At 26.5% G+C, this 18,570-nt stretch overlaps 1 protein-coding gene across 1 annotated transcript; it reads left to right on the top strand.

The window, feature by feature from the left end:
* The first annotated feature begins 249 nt into the window (after nucleotides 1-249).
* LOC135926992 (uncharacterized) lies at nucleotides 250-17,117 on the top strand. Its single transcript, XM_065462926.1, has 8 exons — nucleotides 250-416; nucleotides 5,071-5,261; nucleotides 5,686-5,810; nucleotides 6,043-6,282; nucleotides 7,394-7,541; nucleotides 13,990-14,229; nucleotides 16,110-16,937; nucleotides 17,040-17,117. The coding sequence occupies exons 1-8, from the start codon at nucleotides 350-352 to the stop codon at nucleotides 17,115-17,117; spliced, it is 1,917 nt and encodes a 638-aa protein (XP_065318998.1). The 5' UTR covers nucleotides 250-349.
* Nucleotides 17,118-18,570: the final 1,453 nt, after the last annotated feature.

Raw genomic sequence — 18,570 nt, 5'->3', positions numbered from 1 at the left:
ATCAATAAAAATTTTAAATAATTTATTATTTAGCATTAGCATAATATAAATTAAATTTTATTAAGGACTCCTCAGCCTCACTCATTCTTCCTCACATTTATTATTGTATTATAAAAGCGAGAAATGGCTTTGTTTTTAAATAAATTGATAAAATAATATACATTTTAGTTAAATTTACACATGCTTTAATGTTAAAAATAATTAATTTAATTCATTTTAATAATCTCATCGTTTATAAATATTATTTTATTTAAATTATTGAAAGTCATCGCTGTCTATCTATTAATATAAACAATTTTTTAATAATCAAATTGTTAAAGTTTTAATTCAGCAAAATCTCGAAAAAAAAATGATTCTCTTTCTAATTTTTTTACTCGTAATGGATATAAAATGCGAAGAACACATATATGATTCAAGTAAGAAAAAAAAATATATCAATATTTTCACCGGGGAGGGCAAAAAGGGAAGGGATATATTTTCTTAAACTGGGCAGTGCCTGGTCGGACACAAAATAAAAAAGAGTCCTTCAAGGATGTCCAGTCCGAAGGGGCCATAATTATTAGTAATGAATTAAATTATTATTCTATTCCTATAAAAAAAATATGCAATCGTAAAACTGTTATCTTAATGCATTTCTAATTTTCTTATATCCCATTAAAAAAACAGGAGGGATGAGTTCTAGGGATAAATATTATTCAGTTCAGTCGGGTTTGGACCAGTTTTTTTTATAACGCTTGTGCTCTGAAACAACGTTTTCAATTTGCAGGACTCTACGGCTAGGGATGAAGAAAGATTTAAAAATTTGTGTCGGTGAAGAGTTCATTCATTTGAAGAAAGAGTCCCCCATCTCCCCTACACGCGTTTTTATTAATTCACTTAAACATGGAGTGGAATACTGAGTGATTTTTAAAATTTATTATAAAAAACCTTGTCCGTATGGCTTGTTTTTTTCAGTAGTTTCCTATTTTATGGCTAAACTGTGCTTTTGCAAGTTTCATGCAAATAATTTAAAAAAATTTAAACATTGGAAACAAAATACAATTTTTAATCTTATTTTTTTTTAAAAAAAAATTTAAAAACAAGTTTTTACTAATTTTTATATTAAAATAAATGTTTAATAATTGCATGTCATAAATGGATTTTTCTAGTAAAAATATGCAATATAGTATTTTTGCATTGCTTAATTTTCTCTACACTAATATTTTCATAAATTTTTTCATTTAAAATCTTTAAAATTTTTATATTTAATTTATGATTAAATTAAATTAATAAGTCTAAAATTATATAGAAATTTGAGTGAGGTGAGATATATAACAGTTTTAAAATGGGAATGAGCCATAACCCCCCCCAACCCAGCTAATTAAATTCTATTCATATTTTAATAAAAATCTAGAATACTATTATATATTGTATTTTAAGAAAATGAAAGTCTAAACCTCTATCAGTTAATCGCTATTTATTTTTCAATCGATCCTTATACTCTTAATTTGATCATTAATGCATTCTTCCATTATAGCATAAGCTCAAACTTCCCTCATTAGTTGAATTCCTTCTCCTTTTGCCAGCAAAATTTTAAAAAATTAAAAAATACTTTATTATTGTATAATATCAATGAAAAGGGGATTTTTCATTAGGATATTAGCTTAAAGATAGCACTAACTATTTCGTCTAATTATTATTCTTTTCTATAAATTCTCTTAAAACATATATATTCGACTAAGAGACAAGATTGTTTAAGCTCGTTGGCATATATAAGTAGGGGAGACTGGGGATCTTATGGGTCCGAGATTCTTGCGAGCCTTAGAGGTTCTTCTAGAGTACTCAACTCCAATGGTTAATTTTTTCATCAAATATGCATAACTACATTATACTGCGGCTATAATTTATTTTAATGTCAGATCATATATAAAAATTTTACAACACAATATATGATTTATACCCTCAAATTTATGGTGCAATTTATCAAAAATAAAAAATAAAAGGTTTTAATTATCAAATAAATAACTATCTTATATAAAAGATTTATATATAATATTCTTTCTTTGAATAAAAAATATGTTTAAACTACGATAAAATTAAATTTTAAAGATATTGAAGGTCTGGGGCTACTTTTCATAGGTTCAAATGAACCGAGCGTTATTTTAAAAATATATTTTTCTTTATTAATATTTGTGTAAGAATTATATTAGAAGTGAAACATCTAACAAATGATAAAATCGTTAATATATTTAATGAAAATCCGTCCTAGCCGTTATGGAGAAAGCAAACTTAGGTTATGAACAGTAAAATATATAACTCAAGATTAATGAAGCAACAAGATTTTAAATTGTCTGCATCAAGACAAATATTTAAGAAAGAGCAAGACACTATATTATATAATTATCTAAGATATTTATGGATCTTTGTTTGGGTGCATGAATCCTGTTTTAATCCATTCTTTATTTGTTTTTATTATCAATAAATTTCACTAATTTTTTATAATTATTTTCAATAAAGTAATTACAATAATATATATATCATTTTTATATTTAAATTAATCAATATTTTGAAGCTCAAAATCACCTCGTGGGAAAGCTCATCCTTCCCCGGGTGTAGCTCATCCTTTCCTAAAAAAGATTTTTGGAAACATTCATATTGTAAAAAAAAGTATAATTTTTTAAAAAATTATTTTTATGTATATTATCAAGTGTTTTAATTTTATTGACGTTTGCCTTTTAGAGCTTGCATGCTCCCCGGTCTTTTTTATTATAGAAAATAGAATTGTGAAAATTTTATCACACATTTTTCTTGCACTTTAATAACTATCAATTTTAACTATATCGTATGCAGGTCTTTAACAAATTCACTCTTCATTTCCCTGGGTTCATAGCATATAGCTATATTATAATGCTTAATACTAAATTTACAATATATAGTATGCATGACTTTTTTTGGGATATGGAATCCGTGGGAGTAGTGTTGTTAAGCGGCTCGATTTTTAAAAACGGCTAACCCAATATCTTGGCCAAAAAAATAAAATCTAGACTAGGAGATCTAACCAATAGATGGCCGAAAGGTTTGGGCTATCAACGAAATCTCGAAGCTTGCGTGATATTATTTTGGATAAAATCTTAATTTAAAATCGGTTAAATCAAGCCTTTAACAACACTACACGGGGGATTCGGAATATTTTATTTTTCGAATCATTTTCTCGGGGAACCAATATTAAATTATTTTTTAAAAAAATTATGATTTAACTGTAAATGTGCAGGTCTCTGATTTTTAGGAACGCTAATGAAAAAATTTTAGGACATCTCTTGCTGAAATTTAGGATGTAAAACACATATCAATAAAATCGTTAAATATATTTGTCACACATTCGTATCGTCCTCATTATTTATATTTGTGACTCAATTTCACTAATAATTTCCTATTCTGTTATCCCCAGACATATTAATATAAGTAAATTTTATTAACTTGTATTTTTTTTCATAAGTTCTTTTACTACGTGATGTGAATGATATATATTAAATGATAAAATAGTGATGTAACATCATCTTATTTCATAATAAGGTTGTACGTGAACTTTTTTCTATACAATAAAACATATGTTTTAATTTATTAAATTGTGGAAATGTGTACAAATTCAAATCTAGTCTGTAAAAGAATTAATAAAATATGGAAAACCCAACTTTTAATAAAATAAGCAAATTTTCGGAGTTTATAAAATTATGGTATAAAATAAAAAATATAAATAAATGACAAATGAAGTCGTAGAGGGTTGTAAAAAAGACCTATTCGGGTCTATTTTTAAAAACGACTCGATTAAGATTTTCGCCAAGATAATATTATGCAGGCCTGAAAATTTTGTCAGAAAGGTTTGGATTTCTATTTGCCAGATCTCGAGACCTACATAATATTATTTTAAATAAAATCTTAATTAAATCGTTTTTAAAAATCGACCCAAAATCGGTTAACTACCGTCATATCATTTTTTTTCGGACTTTGAAGAAAAAAAATTGTATTTCACTAAATGACACATATGTAATTTCATTAATTATTGAAATGAGAATAATTTCAAAGTATTTGAAATTATAATGTATTTGGTTTGGATTTGATCTAAAAAATCAATTCATTTAAACTTGTGGGCGCCTACCAGTTTACGTTCAGTAAGAGTTACTGTTTGGCAGTAATTAACCCAACCTCCTGTCAAGATATGACATGGTATGATTTTAGAAGGATGGGAATAGGAAGAAGGTAGAAATAGCATAAATATGAGATGTTAGATTATCTACTATTTATCTATAAGAAATTTTTTACCCTTTTACTAACATCCGATTTAACATTATTTCCGAGTAGATGCAAAAAATACAAATTTGTTTTCTTTATGAGGTAAGATTAGTTTTAAAAATTTGTATGTTGTTTATGTTTAATATATACTAAAAAAAATTGATCACTATGGAAAATTCATGAAGGGGTTTTTAAGAAAATTATGGGCATAAATATTCTAGTGTTGTTAAACGGCTCGATTCATCAGATTTTAAGATTTTTGCCAATGATTACCCAAGCTTCAAGATTTCGCTCATAAATGCAACCAATTTTATTATGCCAAATAATATTTATTTATTTTTTTAAAAATTGTTCAATTTTAATGTAGTTAAAGTAACTATGACATTTTTACAAAAAATTACTTTTGATAAATGATGAATATCCAAATTTTAAATTAATCTTTATTAAAATGTATCCCGATTTAAAAAATAGTTAATTGTTAAAGTCAAAAAGCCCATTTATTTTTGAATAAATACCAAATTGTGGTATATTTATATATTTTTAAGGCGCTATTATTTTTTAATTTTATTTTTATTTTCATTTATTGATTTTAAAAAAAATATACTAAAAATTTATATAAATGTTTCATAAAGTAACTTGCAATGTAACTATTAGCATTTGATTCGGTACTAGTTACTTTGGAAAATTTTAAATAATGTAACTCTTATTGTCACTAGTTACATTTTTAAGAATAATCTGTAGCTAGTTACTCTTCAAGTAACTTTTAAAACAACATTAATCAATTTCGTATTCATAAAACAGATAACTTCAGCTTTTTGACAATGGGAGATACCGGAGGTATACCGAGATATCCTTATACCTCACATTCGGGAAGAGTGCTCGCTAAAACTTTGTCGAATTGGGCTCTTAAAAGTTCACCGAAATTTGTTATTTTATTGGGTGACAATTTCTATGATAAAGGAGTCAAATCTCTAAGCGATTCTAGATTCCAAGTAAATATGACACAATTTACGACCCTTTAAGAAAAAATGAAAAAAACTTACATAACTCTTAAATAAAAAAAATATAATATTTATTATAATAATCAAAGACAATATTTGCTATTCGGAATTCAAATTTTTTATTTACACATGTATATTATTTGTGCACTCATATTTAATAATCAATACAATGTTAGAAGAAATTCGATTATGTTCGATATCTAATAATTACCTTCTCTAATTTATAAAAAAATTTCCAATATTCAAGATATAGAATTTTATTATATATCGTGAATGAAACGTTAACTCTAGTCTTTAAAGATCTCAAAAACGTACATTATGAATAAATGAGTAGCTAGCTATAAAAAGAAAAACACAATTTGATCATTAATTTTACTTACAAAATAAATAATTGTTATATTTAATCCCTTCTTAGAGTTCATTCGAAGATTTATATTCAAACGATACCCTGAATATCCCGTGGTATGTAATAGCCGGTAATCATGATCATTTGGGAAGTGTTCAGGCGCAAATATCTTATACATCTTTGTCTAGGCGTTGGTAAAGCATTTTCGGATTAATGAAACTTAAATTATTTATACAATATAAATATATATAAACTTAAATTTCGCAAATAAAAAGAAAATAATAAATGAGTAAGGAATCTTGTTTATAAAATTTTAAGGATTAAACGATAACGTTTTGGAAAAATTTATTTCATTTCTCAGAGTATTTATTTAAAAAATAATGCTGCAAAAGATAAAATTTAATTATTTGCCTCTTGAATTGTTAGGAAATATCCTCATTTTTACTACCAGCTATCCTTCAAAATCAAACATCCGCTACATGAAGAAAAGCCATTAAATTTTCAAATCGTCGCCGTTGACACGGTAATCTTATGCGGTAAAAAGTATTATCTGGATTTAGAAAACCAAAATAAAATTGAAACGAATACAATTATTAGAGTTGACTGGGATGACCAAGATACTGATAAACATTGGGATTGGTTAAAATCAATTCTAAGCAAGTCATCGTAAGTTTTATGCCTCAATGTAAAATAATAGTAACATTCTTCTCTTATAAAATAAAAGTTTGAGAATTAATACTAAAAAAATGAAAAATAAGATATTTTTTCTCTAAAATAAACATGAACAAAAGTTTCAATAATTGAATATAACGTTTACAGGAATAAATCTTTGCGAGTTATAGCACATAGAGGTCTGCACAAGATGTCCGAAGCCCGACCCGACCTGAGGTTCAAGTCGAGTTCGGACATAAAAGACTTTTTATTTTCAGGTTTGGGTCAGATTGTATTAGTTGTCGACCCGAAGTCCGGCCCGACCCGATAAATAAATATAAATATCCTAAATATTCATTTAAAATTAATAATGTCAATTAGAATAACATGTCATTTTTTAATTTTTTATATTTTTGTGTTATTATTACATACTTTATTTACATCATATTCTATCAGGTCAATTAAAATATATTTATCTAATATTTATTTAATAAGAGTCTCAAATTTTTAATATTTAAAATCGTTTACCAAATCTTAAATTGGGAGGAGACATATCAATACGACTTTCCCAATTTAATTGTTTTGGCTCTTAAATTTCTGGATATCCCTGCTTCCTCAGCTAGCAGTGATAGAGCACTTTCAGCGGCTGGTGAGACTTTAAAGATAGGAGGACTTATTTAAAGCCTGACAAACTCGACTCCTCATTTTTTAAATATCATAATTCACTATGTGATACTATTAATAATGTAATTGATATATCTATAATATGTTCATTATATCACGCACATTATTTTTATATAACAATAATTTTTCAATTCTATTGTATTTTTTTAAACTGAATAATGGGTATATGTTTTCAATTTAAATAAAATGCTAATTAATTTAAGTAATAGTTATATTATGACAATCAAATAAACTTTTATTTAAGATATTTAACATAATTTTTAATTGTTTTCCGGATATTATATTATTCACTCTCAAATTTAAAAAAATTTAGTCGGGTTGAAAAAAAATTTGAATTCGGGCTCGGGTTGCGAAAAAATTACTTTGCAAACCTCTAATGGCACATTTTTCACTTTTAGATTTTTTGTGTATTTTTGAAAAATGTTAAAATTCAAATATGAAGAGCAGATTTCATTTTAGTAATTGGGCATTACCCAATATATTCGATAGGCCATCACGGGCCTGATAAATGCCTCATCAAAAAGCTTAGACCTCTCTTAATCAAGCACAGAGTAAATGCCTATATTAGCGGACATGATCATGATCAGCAGGTATATCCATTGTTTAAATAAAATTATTTATTTGATGATGATACAAAGGTTGCCAGTGCCTGACTCAAGGCCGTAGCAACGGGCGATCCGGGGGTGGAAGGGGGGCCGGGGAGGGTGGGGGGGGGGGGGGTCAGGCCCTAAACTGGGCTCTCGAAAAAAAATTGCTCCTCAATAATGGCCGCCCAAAATTATTTTAAAAAAATTGTTAGATAGTAAATTTTAATTCACAATAAACAAATTAAACTGATAAAATACATAAATTTTTAGACAAATATTATTTAATTTTTACAAATTAAGAAATAAGAACATGCCTATAAAAAAATCAGTTATAAAATATCCATTCACAGTATTAATTTATAAAATTAAAACTCATTTAAATTCTATAACAATGTGGCATGATAAACATCTTAATATTAATAAGGACACTGAATAACAATTCTGGTAAGTCAGCAAATTAAGCCTAATAATTATTATCTTAAATTAATTTATGATTTGATGCTACTTCTTAGCATACAGGAGCTACCTTTTCTTGGGACAGGTTCAACTAAAATCATTGCTTCAAAAGATGAAAGCATAGTTTATTCTTCTGGACTATTTATAGCAATGTTTTCCCATCGAAAAAGATCCAGAATTATATAAAATGGCGAAATAAATATTTAAAATGCACAATATATATACATCACCCCAAATTCAAAATTAAGTATAACATATGGCAGATATGGTGTTAAAATATATCTCAGAAAAATATAACAAAAGTCTTTGTCTTAATGATGATGAAACAAAATATGCATCAAGTTAAATCTGAGCATAATTATTTGTTATATTTTTTGTGGAGATATTTAAGAAAATCTAATAAGAATCATTAATTTACAATGTCATTCTGTTGAAAGCATTATTAATTCTATTTTAAAGCAACTTAATGAATTATGTATTAATTCATCGAATGTAATAAGCCAAGCATATGATGGTGCAAACGTCATGTCTGAACGAAATGGAGGAGTATAAACCCTGCTTAAAAAAAATTAATAAAAAAATGCCTTGGTATAATAATATTGTATTTTTTTAATTTATCTAATGCATTGCTTTTTAGGCGTTTTAACGTATCCTGTAAATATGCAGGTCATACTCTTAAGAGACTTTTAGACTAGAGGTGGACTGGTAATTTAGAAACATCTCACGTCATTTATGAGGATTTTGAGACTGTAGATAAAGTATTATTTTTTTCTAATAGAACTCTTAATTCAGAGGTTTCCACTTATGATTCAGTCGAAGCCTCTGGTCTTTTAACTCTATGCGTTAATATAAATTACGTTATATTAGCCATTATAATTTATGAGATATTAATAATAATAGATCCATTAAATAAGTATCTACAATCAGTAGGTACTAATATAGTGGATGCTAAAAATTGCATTAATTTTATGATAATATATTCAAAAATAAAAGAAGCGATAATTCTTTTGATTTGATTAGAATTAAGGGTGAAAAACTTTTTACAAAATTTAGTCTTATCACCCAAAAATCATTAAGGGTACACAAAACACCTATAAATTTTCAAAATTTTTAGTCTATACCAATTACAATTTGATTGTGAAAAAGACTCCAATTGGATTCTTTAAATAAAAATTATTATGAAATTATTGATTATTGATCGTTTTTTAGATATATTTACACAAGATAATTATAATCTTCTAGATTGTTTTATATAAAAGATAAAATGGTTCCATTATAATCATTAAACATAAATGTGGATACATCATGAAAAGAAATAGCAAAAGGATTATTAGCTGCAGAAGTTAAAGAAACGCATAATTATAAAAATATCGTAAATATTATGTATAAAAAAATCATCATCTTGAATCTAAAGAATTGTATAAATGCTGCTCAGCAGCCATCATAATGAAGGTATCAAGGGCTTCTTGTAAAGCCTCATTCTCTACACCAAAAAGAGTTCTATCGAGCACCGGAGAATTGATGAGAGATCGACGTAAACAAAATTTAGTATTTTAATGGCTTATGAAAAATAAATAACACATAATTTAGCATTTACAGGTTAAAATTTTTTAAAAAAATCGCCGATTATTATTTTGTATTCATATATTATATTTACATTTACAAATTTTTAATTAAAATAGCAAACAATCTATGAGTGCCTTACTACTTGTTTTATTTTTAAAATATATTGGCTCCCTAAGTAAGCAGTTGCCCCTTCCCAGCAAGAAATTCCTTGCTACGGCCCTGGCCTTGCTAGAGAGCGACATATGCATGCATGTATAGTTTAAGTGATAAACGTTAACGATCGTCGCTAGTTAACTTAATATTAAATATAAAAATAAATATTTTTACTATTATGAGTATCAACAAAATGTTACTTAATGGCATATCCACAATATAATGTTCTATAGATTCAATCATTTCCTGAGGGGGATTTTTTAAATTTGAAAAGTCTTATTTTACAGGAGTGCCGTGAACTTTTGAACAACTATTTACATTAATTTATATTTTATATAGAAATTTTACATAAATCAAAAAAAAATACACAAATGTTAGTGGGGGGGAGGGGGGGGGGGCTAAATAAATTTTTTAATAGTATAGAACAAATATTTGAGATATTAGAACACAAAATTGAAATATATAGTGATTTTATTTGAAGAACACCAAAAATTATCAAACAAAATGCAATTATGATCATTGATCAAATATGTCAATATAAAATTATATAGAAGATGAGAATTGACTTCTAACTGGAAAGAAATAAGAAATGATTTTACAAATATTATCGTGCATAATACTTGTTATCAGGGTTTTGAACCGAACCGAACCCCAAACTGGAATGAACCGTTATAATTTTCTGAACCGTAACCGTAACCGAACCGTTATAAAGAAACTATAAAAAGAGCGAACCGAACCGTTATAAATATTTTAAACCGGTTTAAACCGGTTCAAAACGGTTTTAAAAAATAATTAAATTTAAACATTATTAACCTAAATTTGAAATTTGAATATTTTCCTTGGGGAAATTTTTAAACTCTTTATTTCTTTTCAAATTGAATTTTTTTTACATGTCAATTAATACCACCAGGTTTATTGTTTTTTCTTTTCACTTTAATAAATACTCAATACTCAATTTAATAGAGATTAGGCGAATTACCAGTTAATTAGATAAGAATCTTAAAATCAAACAAGACTATTCTTTAAATTGAGAGAGAGAGAATTATTTATTTATTTATTTATTTATTTACATTTACACTTTAGTGGATAATTTCTTGAAATAATAACTACTTACTGATTAATCTTCTAAATCTTATAGTACCAAATAAAATTTAAACAGATGAAATTCAATTGGATAATTATAAAATGATAAAGTATCCATTAAAGTTTTAATTTAATTACAGTTGTTTTTGGAATTTTAAACAGCTTTTCTATTTCTTTTCTTCTTATTTTATATCTTATCTTTTTGCTTCTTTCTTTTCTCTATTAAATCAAATTATTTATTAAAATGGTATTAGTAAGCTCCATTCACTTATTTAGTTTCATCTGTGTACCAAGGTTTGTTGTTAGTATCTTTGAGGAAAAAATCGGCATAATTATATGAAGGGTAGGCCTGCATATAATTCACGTTTTTGGGGGAGATCTTGTCAGATAAGATAAATAAAAAATTATACTGCTTCTATTAAGAAATTTATTTATTCTATTTTTATAATAAAAGATTCTGATCTATTCATCATCATATAGCATATTAGTATCTATTAAATGGTTCGGGAAAAGTCAAATCCTGTGCGATCATATTTTAAATTAGATATTGTAAAAAATCAATCTACTTGTAAACTAGAAAACTGTGGTAAAGTTTTAACCGGGGACCATGCAGCAAATCTTGAACGACATATAGAAAGATTCCACGATAAGGAATTCAAATTATTAAAAAAAAAAGAAGATAATTTGACTATTAAAAAAACAATAACAAAAAATGCAAATAATCATAATACAATTCAAAATGCTTTTACCAAAACTAATACAATACAAATTAATATTAATAAAGACACTTTAATCCGCTCCTGCACTGAGTTAATCACAGTTCATGGGAGACCAACAATAAAATCAATTGATGACAAAGCATTTAGAAATATTATAGATCCGATAATTGTAGGATTGGGTGGTAATTTAACCATCAATTCTGAAAATATACGCAATAATATTAAAAAAATGGCATTTGATTTTTCGCAAAATTTAAAAAAAGAAATATACCAAAAACTTATATCGTTAAAATTAGATATTGCAACTCGATATGATAGGTCCATACTGGGGATCAATATTCAATTTATAGATAATGGAGAAATAAAATTAAGAACGTTATGCATGAAAGAGATAAAAGAAAGACATACATCAGAATATCTAAAAAAAATTATTCTAGATGTTCTAAACGAACATGAAATAAGAATTGATCAAATTTATACGATAACCACAGACAATGCAGCTAACATGATTAAATTAATCAAGCTGTTAATACATCATGATGAAGAAGATGATATCCTTAATGATTATTTAGATAATGATAATTTAAATAACAATGATGATATAATTGTTAATGAAAATGAAGAACCTTTTTTTGATATTGAAAGTATTAATCTTGTACGTACCTCATACGAGATCCATGTTAATGGGCATTAGATGTGCCTCCCACACATTTCAATTAACAATTAATGATTGCATAAAAAATTCAAATGAAATTGTTATTATTAATAAAGCAAGAAACATTTGCAAAAAAATAAGAAATCAGACTACAATGTCTATTTTGTCCAAATTAAATTTAAAAAAGCCACGAATAGATTGTTGCACAAGATGGAATTCAATCTATTTAATGTTGGAAAGATTATTAGAGTTAAAAATGTTTTGCCAAGAAATATCGGCCCAAAGTAATGATCGTGAAAAATGTTTGTCAGAGAATGAATGGAAAATAATTAGTGATATATTAAAAGCTTTATATCCATCTTATATTTTGACAAAATATATACAAAGTGAACAAATGACCATGGGCGATTTTTATGCAGCATGGATCAAATGTATCATGCAAACTAGCAAAATAGACACTTCATTTGCCAAACTTTTAGTTTGTACAATCAAAGCACGAGAGATTAATTTGAAAAATGAAGTTTTTTGCTCAGCTATATATCTCGACCCCCCAAGATATAATGTATTTTGATCATTTGAAGAAAAAGATATCGCCAAAAAACATCTTTATAAAACTTGGAACTTAATCCAAAATTTAAATAATCAGAATATTGAAAATCTAGATACTATTCCTACGTGTTCACATTCGAAAGATAACTTAGATGATGATTTTGAAGATTTATTAATGTCGCATGAAAGCCTTAATAAGAATAGTTCTCAGGGCATAGAAAATTATAATAAATGTGTAGAAATAGAGTATATAATTCGGTCATTTGATAATATAGAGAGATTAGAAAAAGATGCAAATCTTTTGAATTATTGGGAAAATGTAAAGAATAGTATGCCAGAACTTTATAAGTTAGCTATGGTTGTGCTAGCAGTTCCAGCTACGCAGGTATCCGTAGAAAGAGCATTTTCTAGCCTTAAGTTTATACTCTCTGCGCAAAGAACTAAATTAAATCCTGAAATATTAGAAAATATTTTAGTTATCCGTTCCAATTCTCTTTTTAAAATAAATAATATAAATTTATTATATTTATGTGTTATTTTATATTCCTCATTGTATTTGCGCATGTTTGTGTTTATCTTATTTATGAAATAAAAAGAATTGATTTGTCTAATTTATATTTACTAAGTTTAATAAAAATATCTATTAGATTATCATTCATGGTTAAATTAAATAAGAAATTATAAAAAGATTTTTCTCTAAAATTAATATATACATGGTTAATGATTAATTTTTTTTTAAATAAAATTTATAAAAACCGGAACAAACCGAAAAGAACCGTTATAAATTATAAACCGAACCGAACCGATATGATTATTTTTTTAAAAAACCGAAATGGAACAAAACCTTTATAAAATTTTAAACTAAAAACCGGAACGAACCGAACCGTTATACTAAACGGTTCGAAACCCTGCTTGTTATGGTTTCGATTAAAAAATATAAGTATTTAAGATAATTACCAATGATTGAGCAGTATAAAGCTGATAAATATTAACATTAATAAAATAAATTTGATTGAGATATATTTTTAAATATTTTTTAAAAAAATCCAACTTAATACCTTCAGTTATGTCATTTTTATATCCTAATAAAACCAAGTTACCCTTTTGTATATCACTACCCAAAATAGGCCTAGAATCCGGCCTGAAAATAGTTCCTCAGGAAGTGATTTAAAAGTGTAAAAAGATGAATTCTCACACACATATACTTTCTTTACCTATAATTTTTTGTGATACTAGGTTATTCAAATATTATTATTTATACAAAAAAAAGCATTTATCCGAAAATTACGTTACTCAACCGATAAATAATTTAACCATTCCTAATGAAATGCATTATTTTGTATTTGGATCGGGCTCTAGAATTGATCCAAAATCACCTCATAAAAATTCCATCCCTCCTAACATGTTCAAATATTTTCAAGCAGATGTAGACAAGTTTGGCGGATTTGGTTCGTTTGGATTAGATAGCAATGCTTCATTAAAGATAAATTTTGTTGATGGTTTAGGCAAGGTCAGCTATGCTGTTAGCTTAAAAATGAGAAATAATTTATATTCTCCCCATTTATAGACTTTAATAATCTTAATATAAAATTATTATTACCGTTCATATATATTTTATGTGTATTTTTATTTCACATTATTTGTAATTTTAAATTTTAAATTTTAAAATAAATCTCACAATATAATTATACATCATTTTATATTTGTACAAAAGACATGATTAAAAATTGTAAGTATTTTATTTCAAAATGAATGACAAATATTGGGAGGCAAGGCAATTATTTTTTAACTAAATCAAATTTTAATTTAAAATATTAATTTATTAGTCAGAGTTTGATAAAAAATCTTCAAAAAAGTAATGTCGATAAAAATAACGTCGTTACTAATGGCGCTACCTTTTTTTTAAGAAAGAACACCAATCGTTACTTCTTTTGAAAGGTAACGAATAATGCATTTCTTTTTACGAGTAATGCGTTTTTTTTTGAATAACTATAAGGCAAAATGTTCCTAGATACTCTTAATTTTTTTTTAAAAAATAGGTAAAAATATTTTATTAATTATTATATTTTTTTTAAAGTTTTATAAATAATTTAAATCGAGTTCTTAATTGAGATCAACCACCAAAGTTCTTCATTTCTATTTTATTTATTACATTTTTATTGTTGAATTTTATAGTCAAGATCAGGGATTCGAACCGAACCCGAACCCGGAGAAGTGAACCCGGGTTTTTAGAAAAAACTCTGAACCCGAACCGAACCTGAACCCCATTTATAAAATTTCCAAAACCCCGAACCGAACCCAAGAATTTTATTTGAACCCGGGTTCAATCGGGTTCAGTGTATTATTTAAAATCATATACTAATATATGTAAATACAAATATTATATTTTCAAATTTCCAATTAAATGAAGTCTTAATAAATTTTAAACAATTTAATTCATTTATGCCATTTTTAAATTTATTCTCGATTCCTATTGGAGTGTTAAAAAATTTTAAACAATTGAATTAATTTACGCCATTTATTTTTAAATTTTTATCTTATTATTCTTAAAGATTATTAATTAGAAGAAAATGGTTAACAAATCAAAGTAAAAATTATTATATTGTTAATTTAAAAAATTCTAAACATCTAACTTAAAAATTGTTAAATGTAGGGCAGTTTTTGTGGAACTTATTAAAATGATTTTAAAATTTATATATGCTAATCATTTATTTTTGGTTCAGTTTAATTTTTACAAGATATTAATGAAGTGCATATTATAAATGAAATTAAATTTATAAATATCTCTTTTTTAATTCTGAAATCATTGCTATTTAAAAAAATTGTTCTCTTTTTATAGATTTAAGATTAAAGATAAAGTCATATTTGATAAGCATTTTACCCTTAATACAATAGAAAAAAAATCAATATGTTCATATTGCAAAGTAAAAATGTCTGGTAATCACTTGTCAAATTTAGAAAGACACCTGGAAAGAAATCACAACAATGAATATTTAAATTATTTAAATGAAAAAACCAAATATCAGGAATTGTTAATGGCAAAAAAACCTAAAATTAATATAGAAACCTTTTTTCCAAAAAAGCATATAAGTATAAATATATCATCTAATGATTTGATGAGTTCTATACTAGAACTTGTTACTGTAAATGGCCGGCCTTTATCAATTATTGAAGATTCGGGATTTCAAAGAATTATAAATCCACTCCTATCTGGGCTCAATTTAGTTATAAACAAAGAAAAATTTATCCAGAACTATTAATAAAACAGCCCAATCAATTAGAGACAAAATATCGAGAGAGGTAGAAGGAAAATTAATAAGTTTAAAAGTTGATGCAGTTCAACGACTAGATAGGTCAATTCTTGGTGTAAATATTCAATTTATATCAAAGTCCATTATAAATTTGAGGACTCTTGGAATTGTAGAGCTGAAGGAGAGATGTACAGGAGAATATATAAAAGAGAATATATTAAAAACTTTACTAAAATTTAAAATTAATATTCAACAAATATACACAATTACTTCTGATAATGGTTGTAATTTTTTAAGAGCTATAAAGCTCCTGCAATCTGAAACTGATTATGATATAAGGAGTGAATCAGCAGATGAGGAAAATATGGATGTAAATGTATATAAATATGATATTGATGATATACAAAATACTTTTTTATCAACTATTATATCCTATCCGATTTATAGTGTACGGTGTGCAGCTCACACACTTCAGCTGGCACTTCAAGATGCTATAAAATTATCACCTATTGTGGAAACCATTGCAAAAGCTAGGAGCCTAAATTTAAAATTAAGACATCATCCCACTTACCAAAAGTTATTAAAAAATATGAAACTCCCTAAGCCTGTGTTAGATTGCCACAGATGGCATTCAACCCATGATATGTTAGAAAGGCTGATTTTACTAAAACCCAATATCGAAGATTTTTTTACAGAGCAATCTGATTATTTATTGACTGAAGATTGGAAAGAGATAATAACGATTGTTGAAATTTTAAAACCGCTAAAAATCGCAACCAAACAATTCCAATCTGAACAGTTAACACTGACAGATTTTTATGCAGCATGGTTAAGATGCTGCATCGAACTGGAAAAAAATCCAAACCATTTTGCTCAATTACTATATTCTTGTCTTAAGAACAGAGAAGAAAGGTTTATAAAGAACGAAATTCTCTTAGCTGCCATATACCTGGACCCAAGATACAAGGTTAATTAAAAGCTTAGTAAATTAATTATTTTAGATTTATATTAAAATTGTTATTTTATGAAATATTTAAATATAAACAATATAAATCCTTAAATATTACAGGTATTACTTAGTGATGATGATAAGATTTGTGCGAAAAAACATCTTGTCAATTTATGGAGACGAATTTTAAAAGCTTAACAACGCCGATTTTATCTGATGATATTAGTTCCGATGAAGTTATTGAACAAGAAGATGATTTAGAGAAATTGATACAACTTAAAGAAAGGCAGGAGAAAATATTTAAAAGAGGGCCAACGATTGCTGAGAAAAGTATTGGAACAATAATTACTGGATTTAGCGATTATAAAAGATTAGATAAGAAGGAAAATATTTTGCATTTTTGGGAGTCTGCTAAGCTGGAACACCCTGAATTATATATTTTATCTAAAATCTTATTTGCTGTTCCTGCAACCCAAGTTAATTTTTCATATTTTCACATATAAATACATTTAACATAGGTTAGCGTTGAAAGATCTTTTTCACATTTGAAATTCATTCTTTCACCACATAGATCGAGGATGAGTGAACAACTCTTGGAAGATATTATGCTAATACGTCTAAATAAAATTTTTAAAATTGATACATGACTATAGCTTTGTATTTTTAACTATATTTGCCTATAAATAAAATAAAAAATTTATTTTTTATATCAAATTTATGTCTAGTTTTTTATTATGATTTAAATATAGAATTTTTTTTTTATCAACTCAAAAATTCTTGAACCCGAACCAAACCCGGGTTCAAAAATATTTCCCTGAACCGAACCCGAACCGAACCCACCTTTTTTTTTATACCCCGAACCGAACCCGAACCGAACCCTGGCAAAAATTTTGTCGGGTTCGCATCCCTGGTCAAGATTATTAATCTGATTGATATTAAATCAATCAAGGTATATTGATTTTTATTCTTTAATATTTTAATTTTTATATAGAATATATGTCATATTAGTATTATTTCTCCAGATGAATATTATTTTTAACTCTGCCTTGGCTTCAGTTGAAACATTTTTTTACCCAAATGGAGAAAATTAAGGGAGCTAAGTCTCACTTTGTAAGTGTAGATTGTGCCCTAATTCAAATATTTCAACCTCGATGTCCATCGGCTCAAATCTTTAAAAACATAAAAAAGCATGAATTCGTATTAAATTCTGATGAAGATAAAAAACAATTGATAAGGATCTGAATGAAGATTTTTGTGAACACGATCTATTAGGTTTTTTTGAAAATAAAGAGCATTCTTTAAATATTTTAAATAAATTCCCACAATAATTTTTTTAAATTTATTAAGTATAATATAGCCCTCACATCCTTTGAACCAGTTGAACTTGTATTTATTAACGAAAGCTGTTTTTGAGCATTCGTGCTCTTGTTTTGATCAAATATTGATCGTTACATCTAATAACAACAACCATTGCACATAGTTAGCGGAATCTAATAATGTATTAAAATACACCTGTCAATGAAACCATAATTTAATCCCGTTAATTAGCATCACTATTGGTAATTTTGGGGACCCATTCTTGAAATTTCTAAAAATACTTGGTAGGAAAAGTTCCCACAATACTGGGATAGCGCGGAAAGATTGTATATCT

Source organism: Gordionus sp. m RMFG-2023, chromosome 3 (genome assembly GCF_954871325.1).
Source record: "Gordionus sp. m RMFG-2023 chromosome 3, tfGorSpeb1-WG-v2, whole genome shotgun sequence".
NCBI lineage: Eukaryota > Metazoa > Nematomorpha > Gordioida > Chordodea > Parachordodidae > Gordionus > Gordionus sp. m RMFG-2023.
Note: the sequence above shows the minus strand (reverse complement) of the source record. Positions and strands in the feature narration are given on the sequence as shown.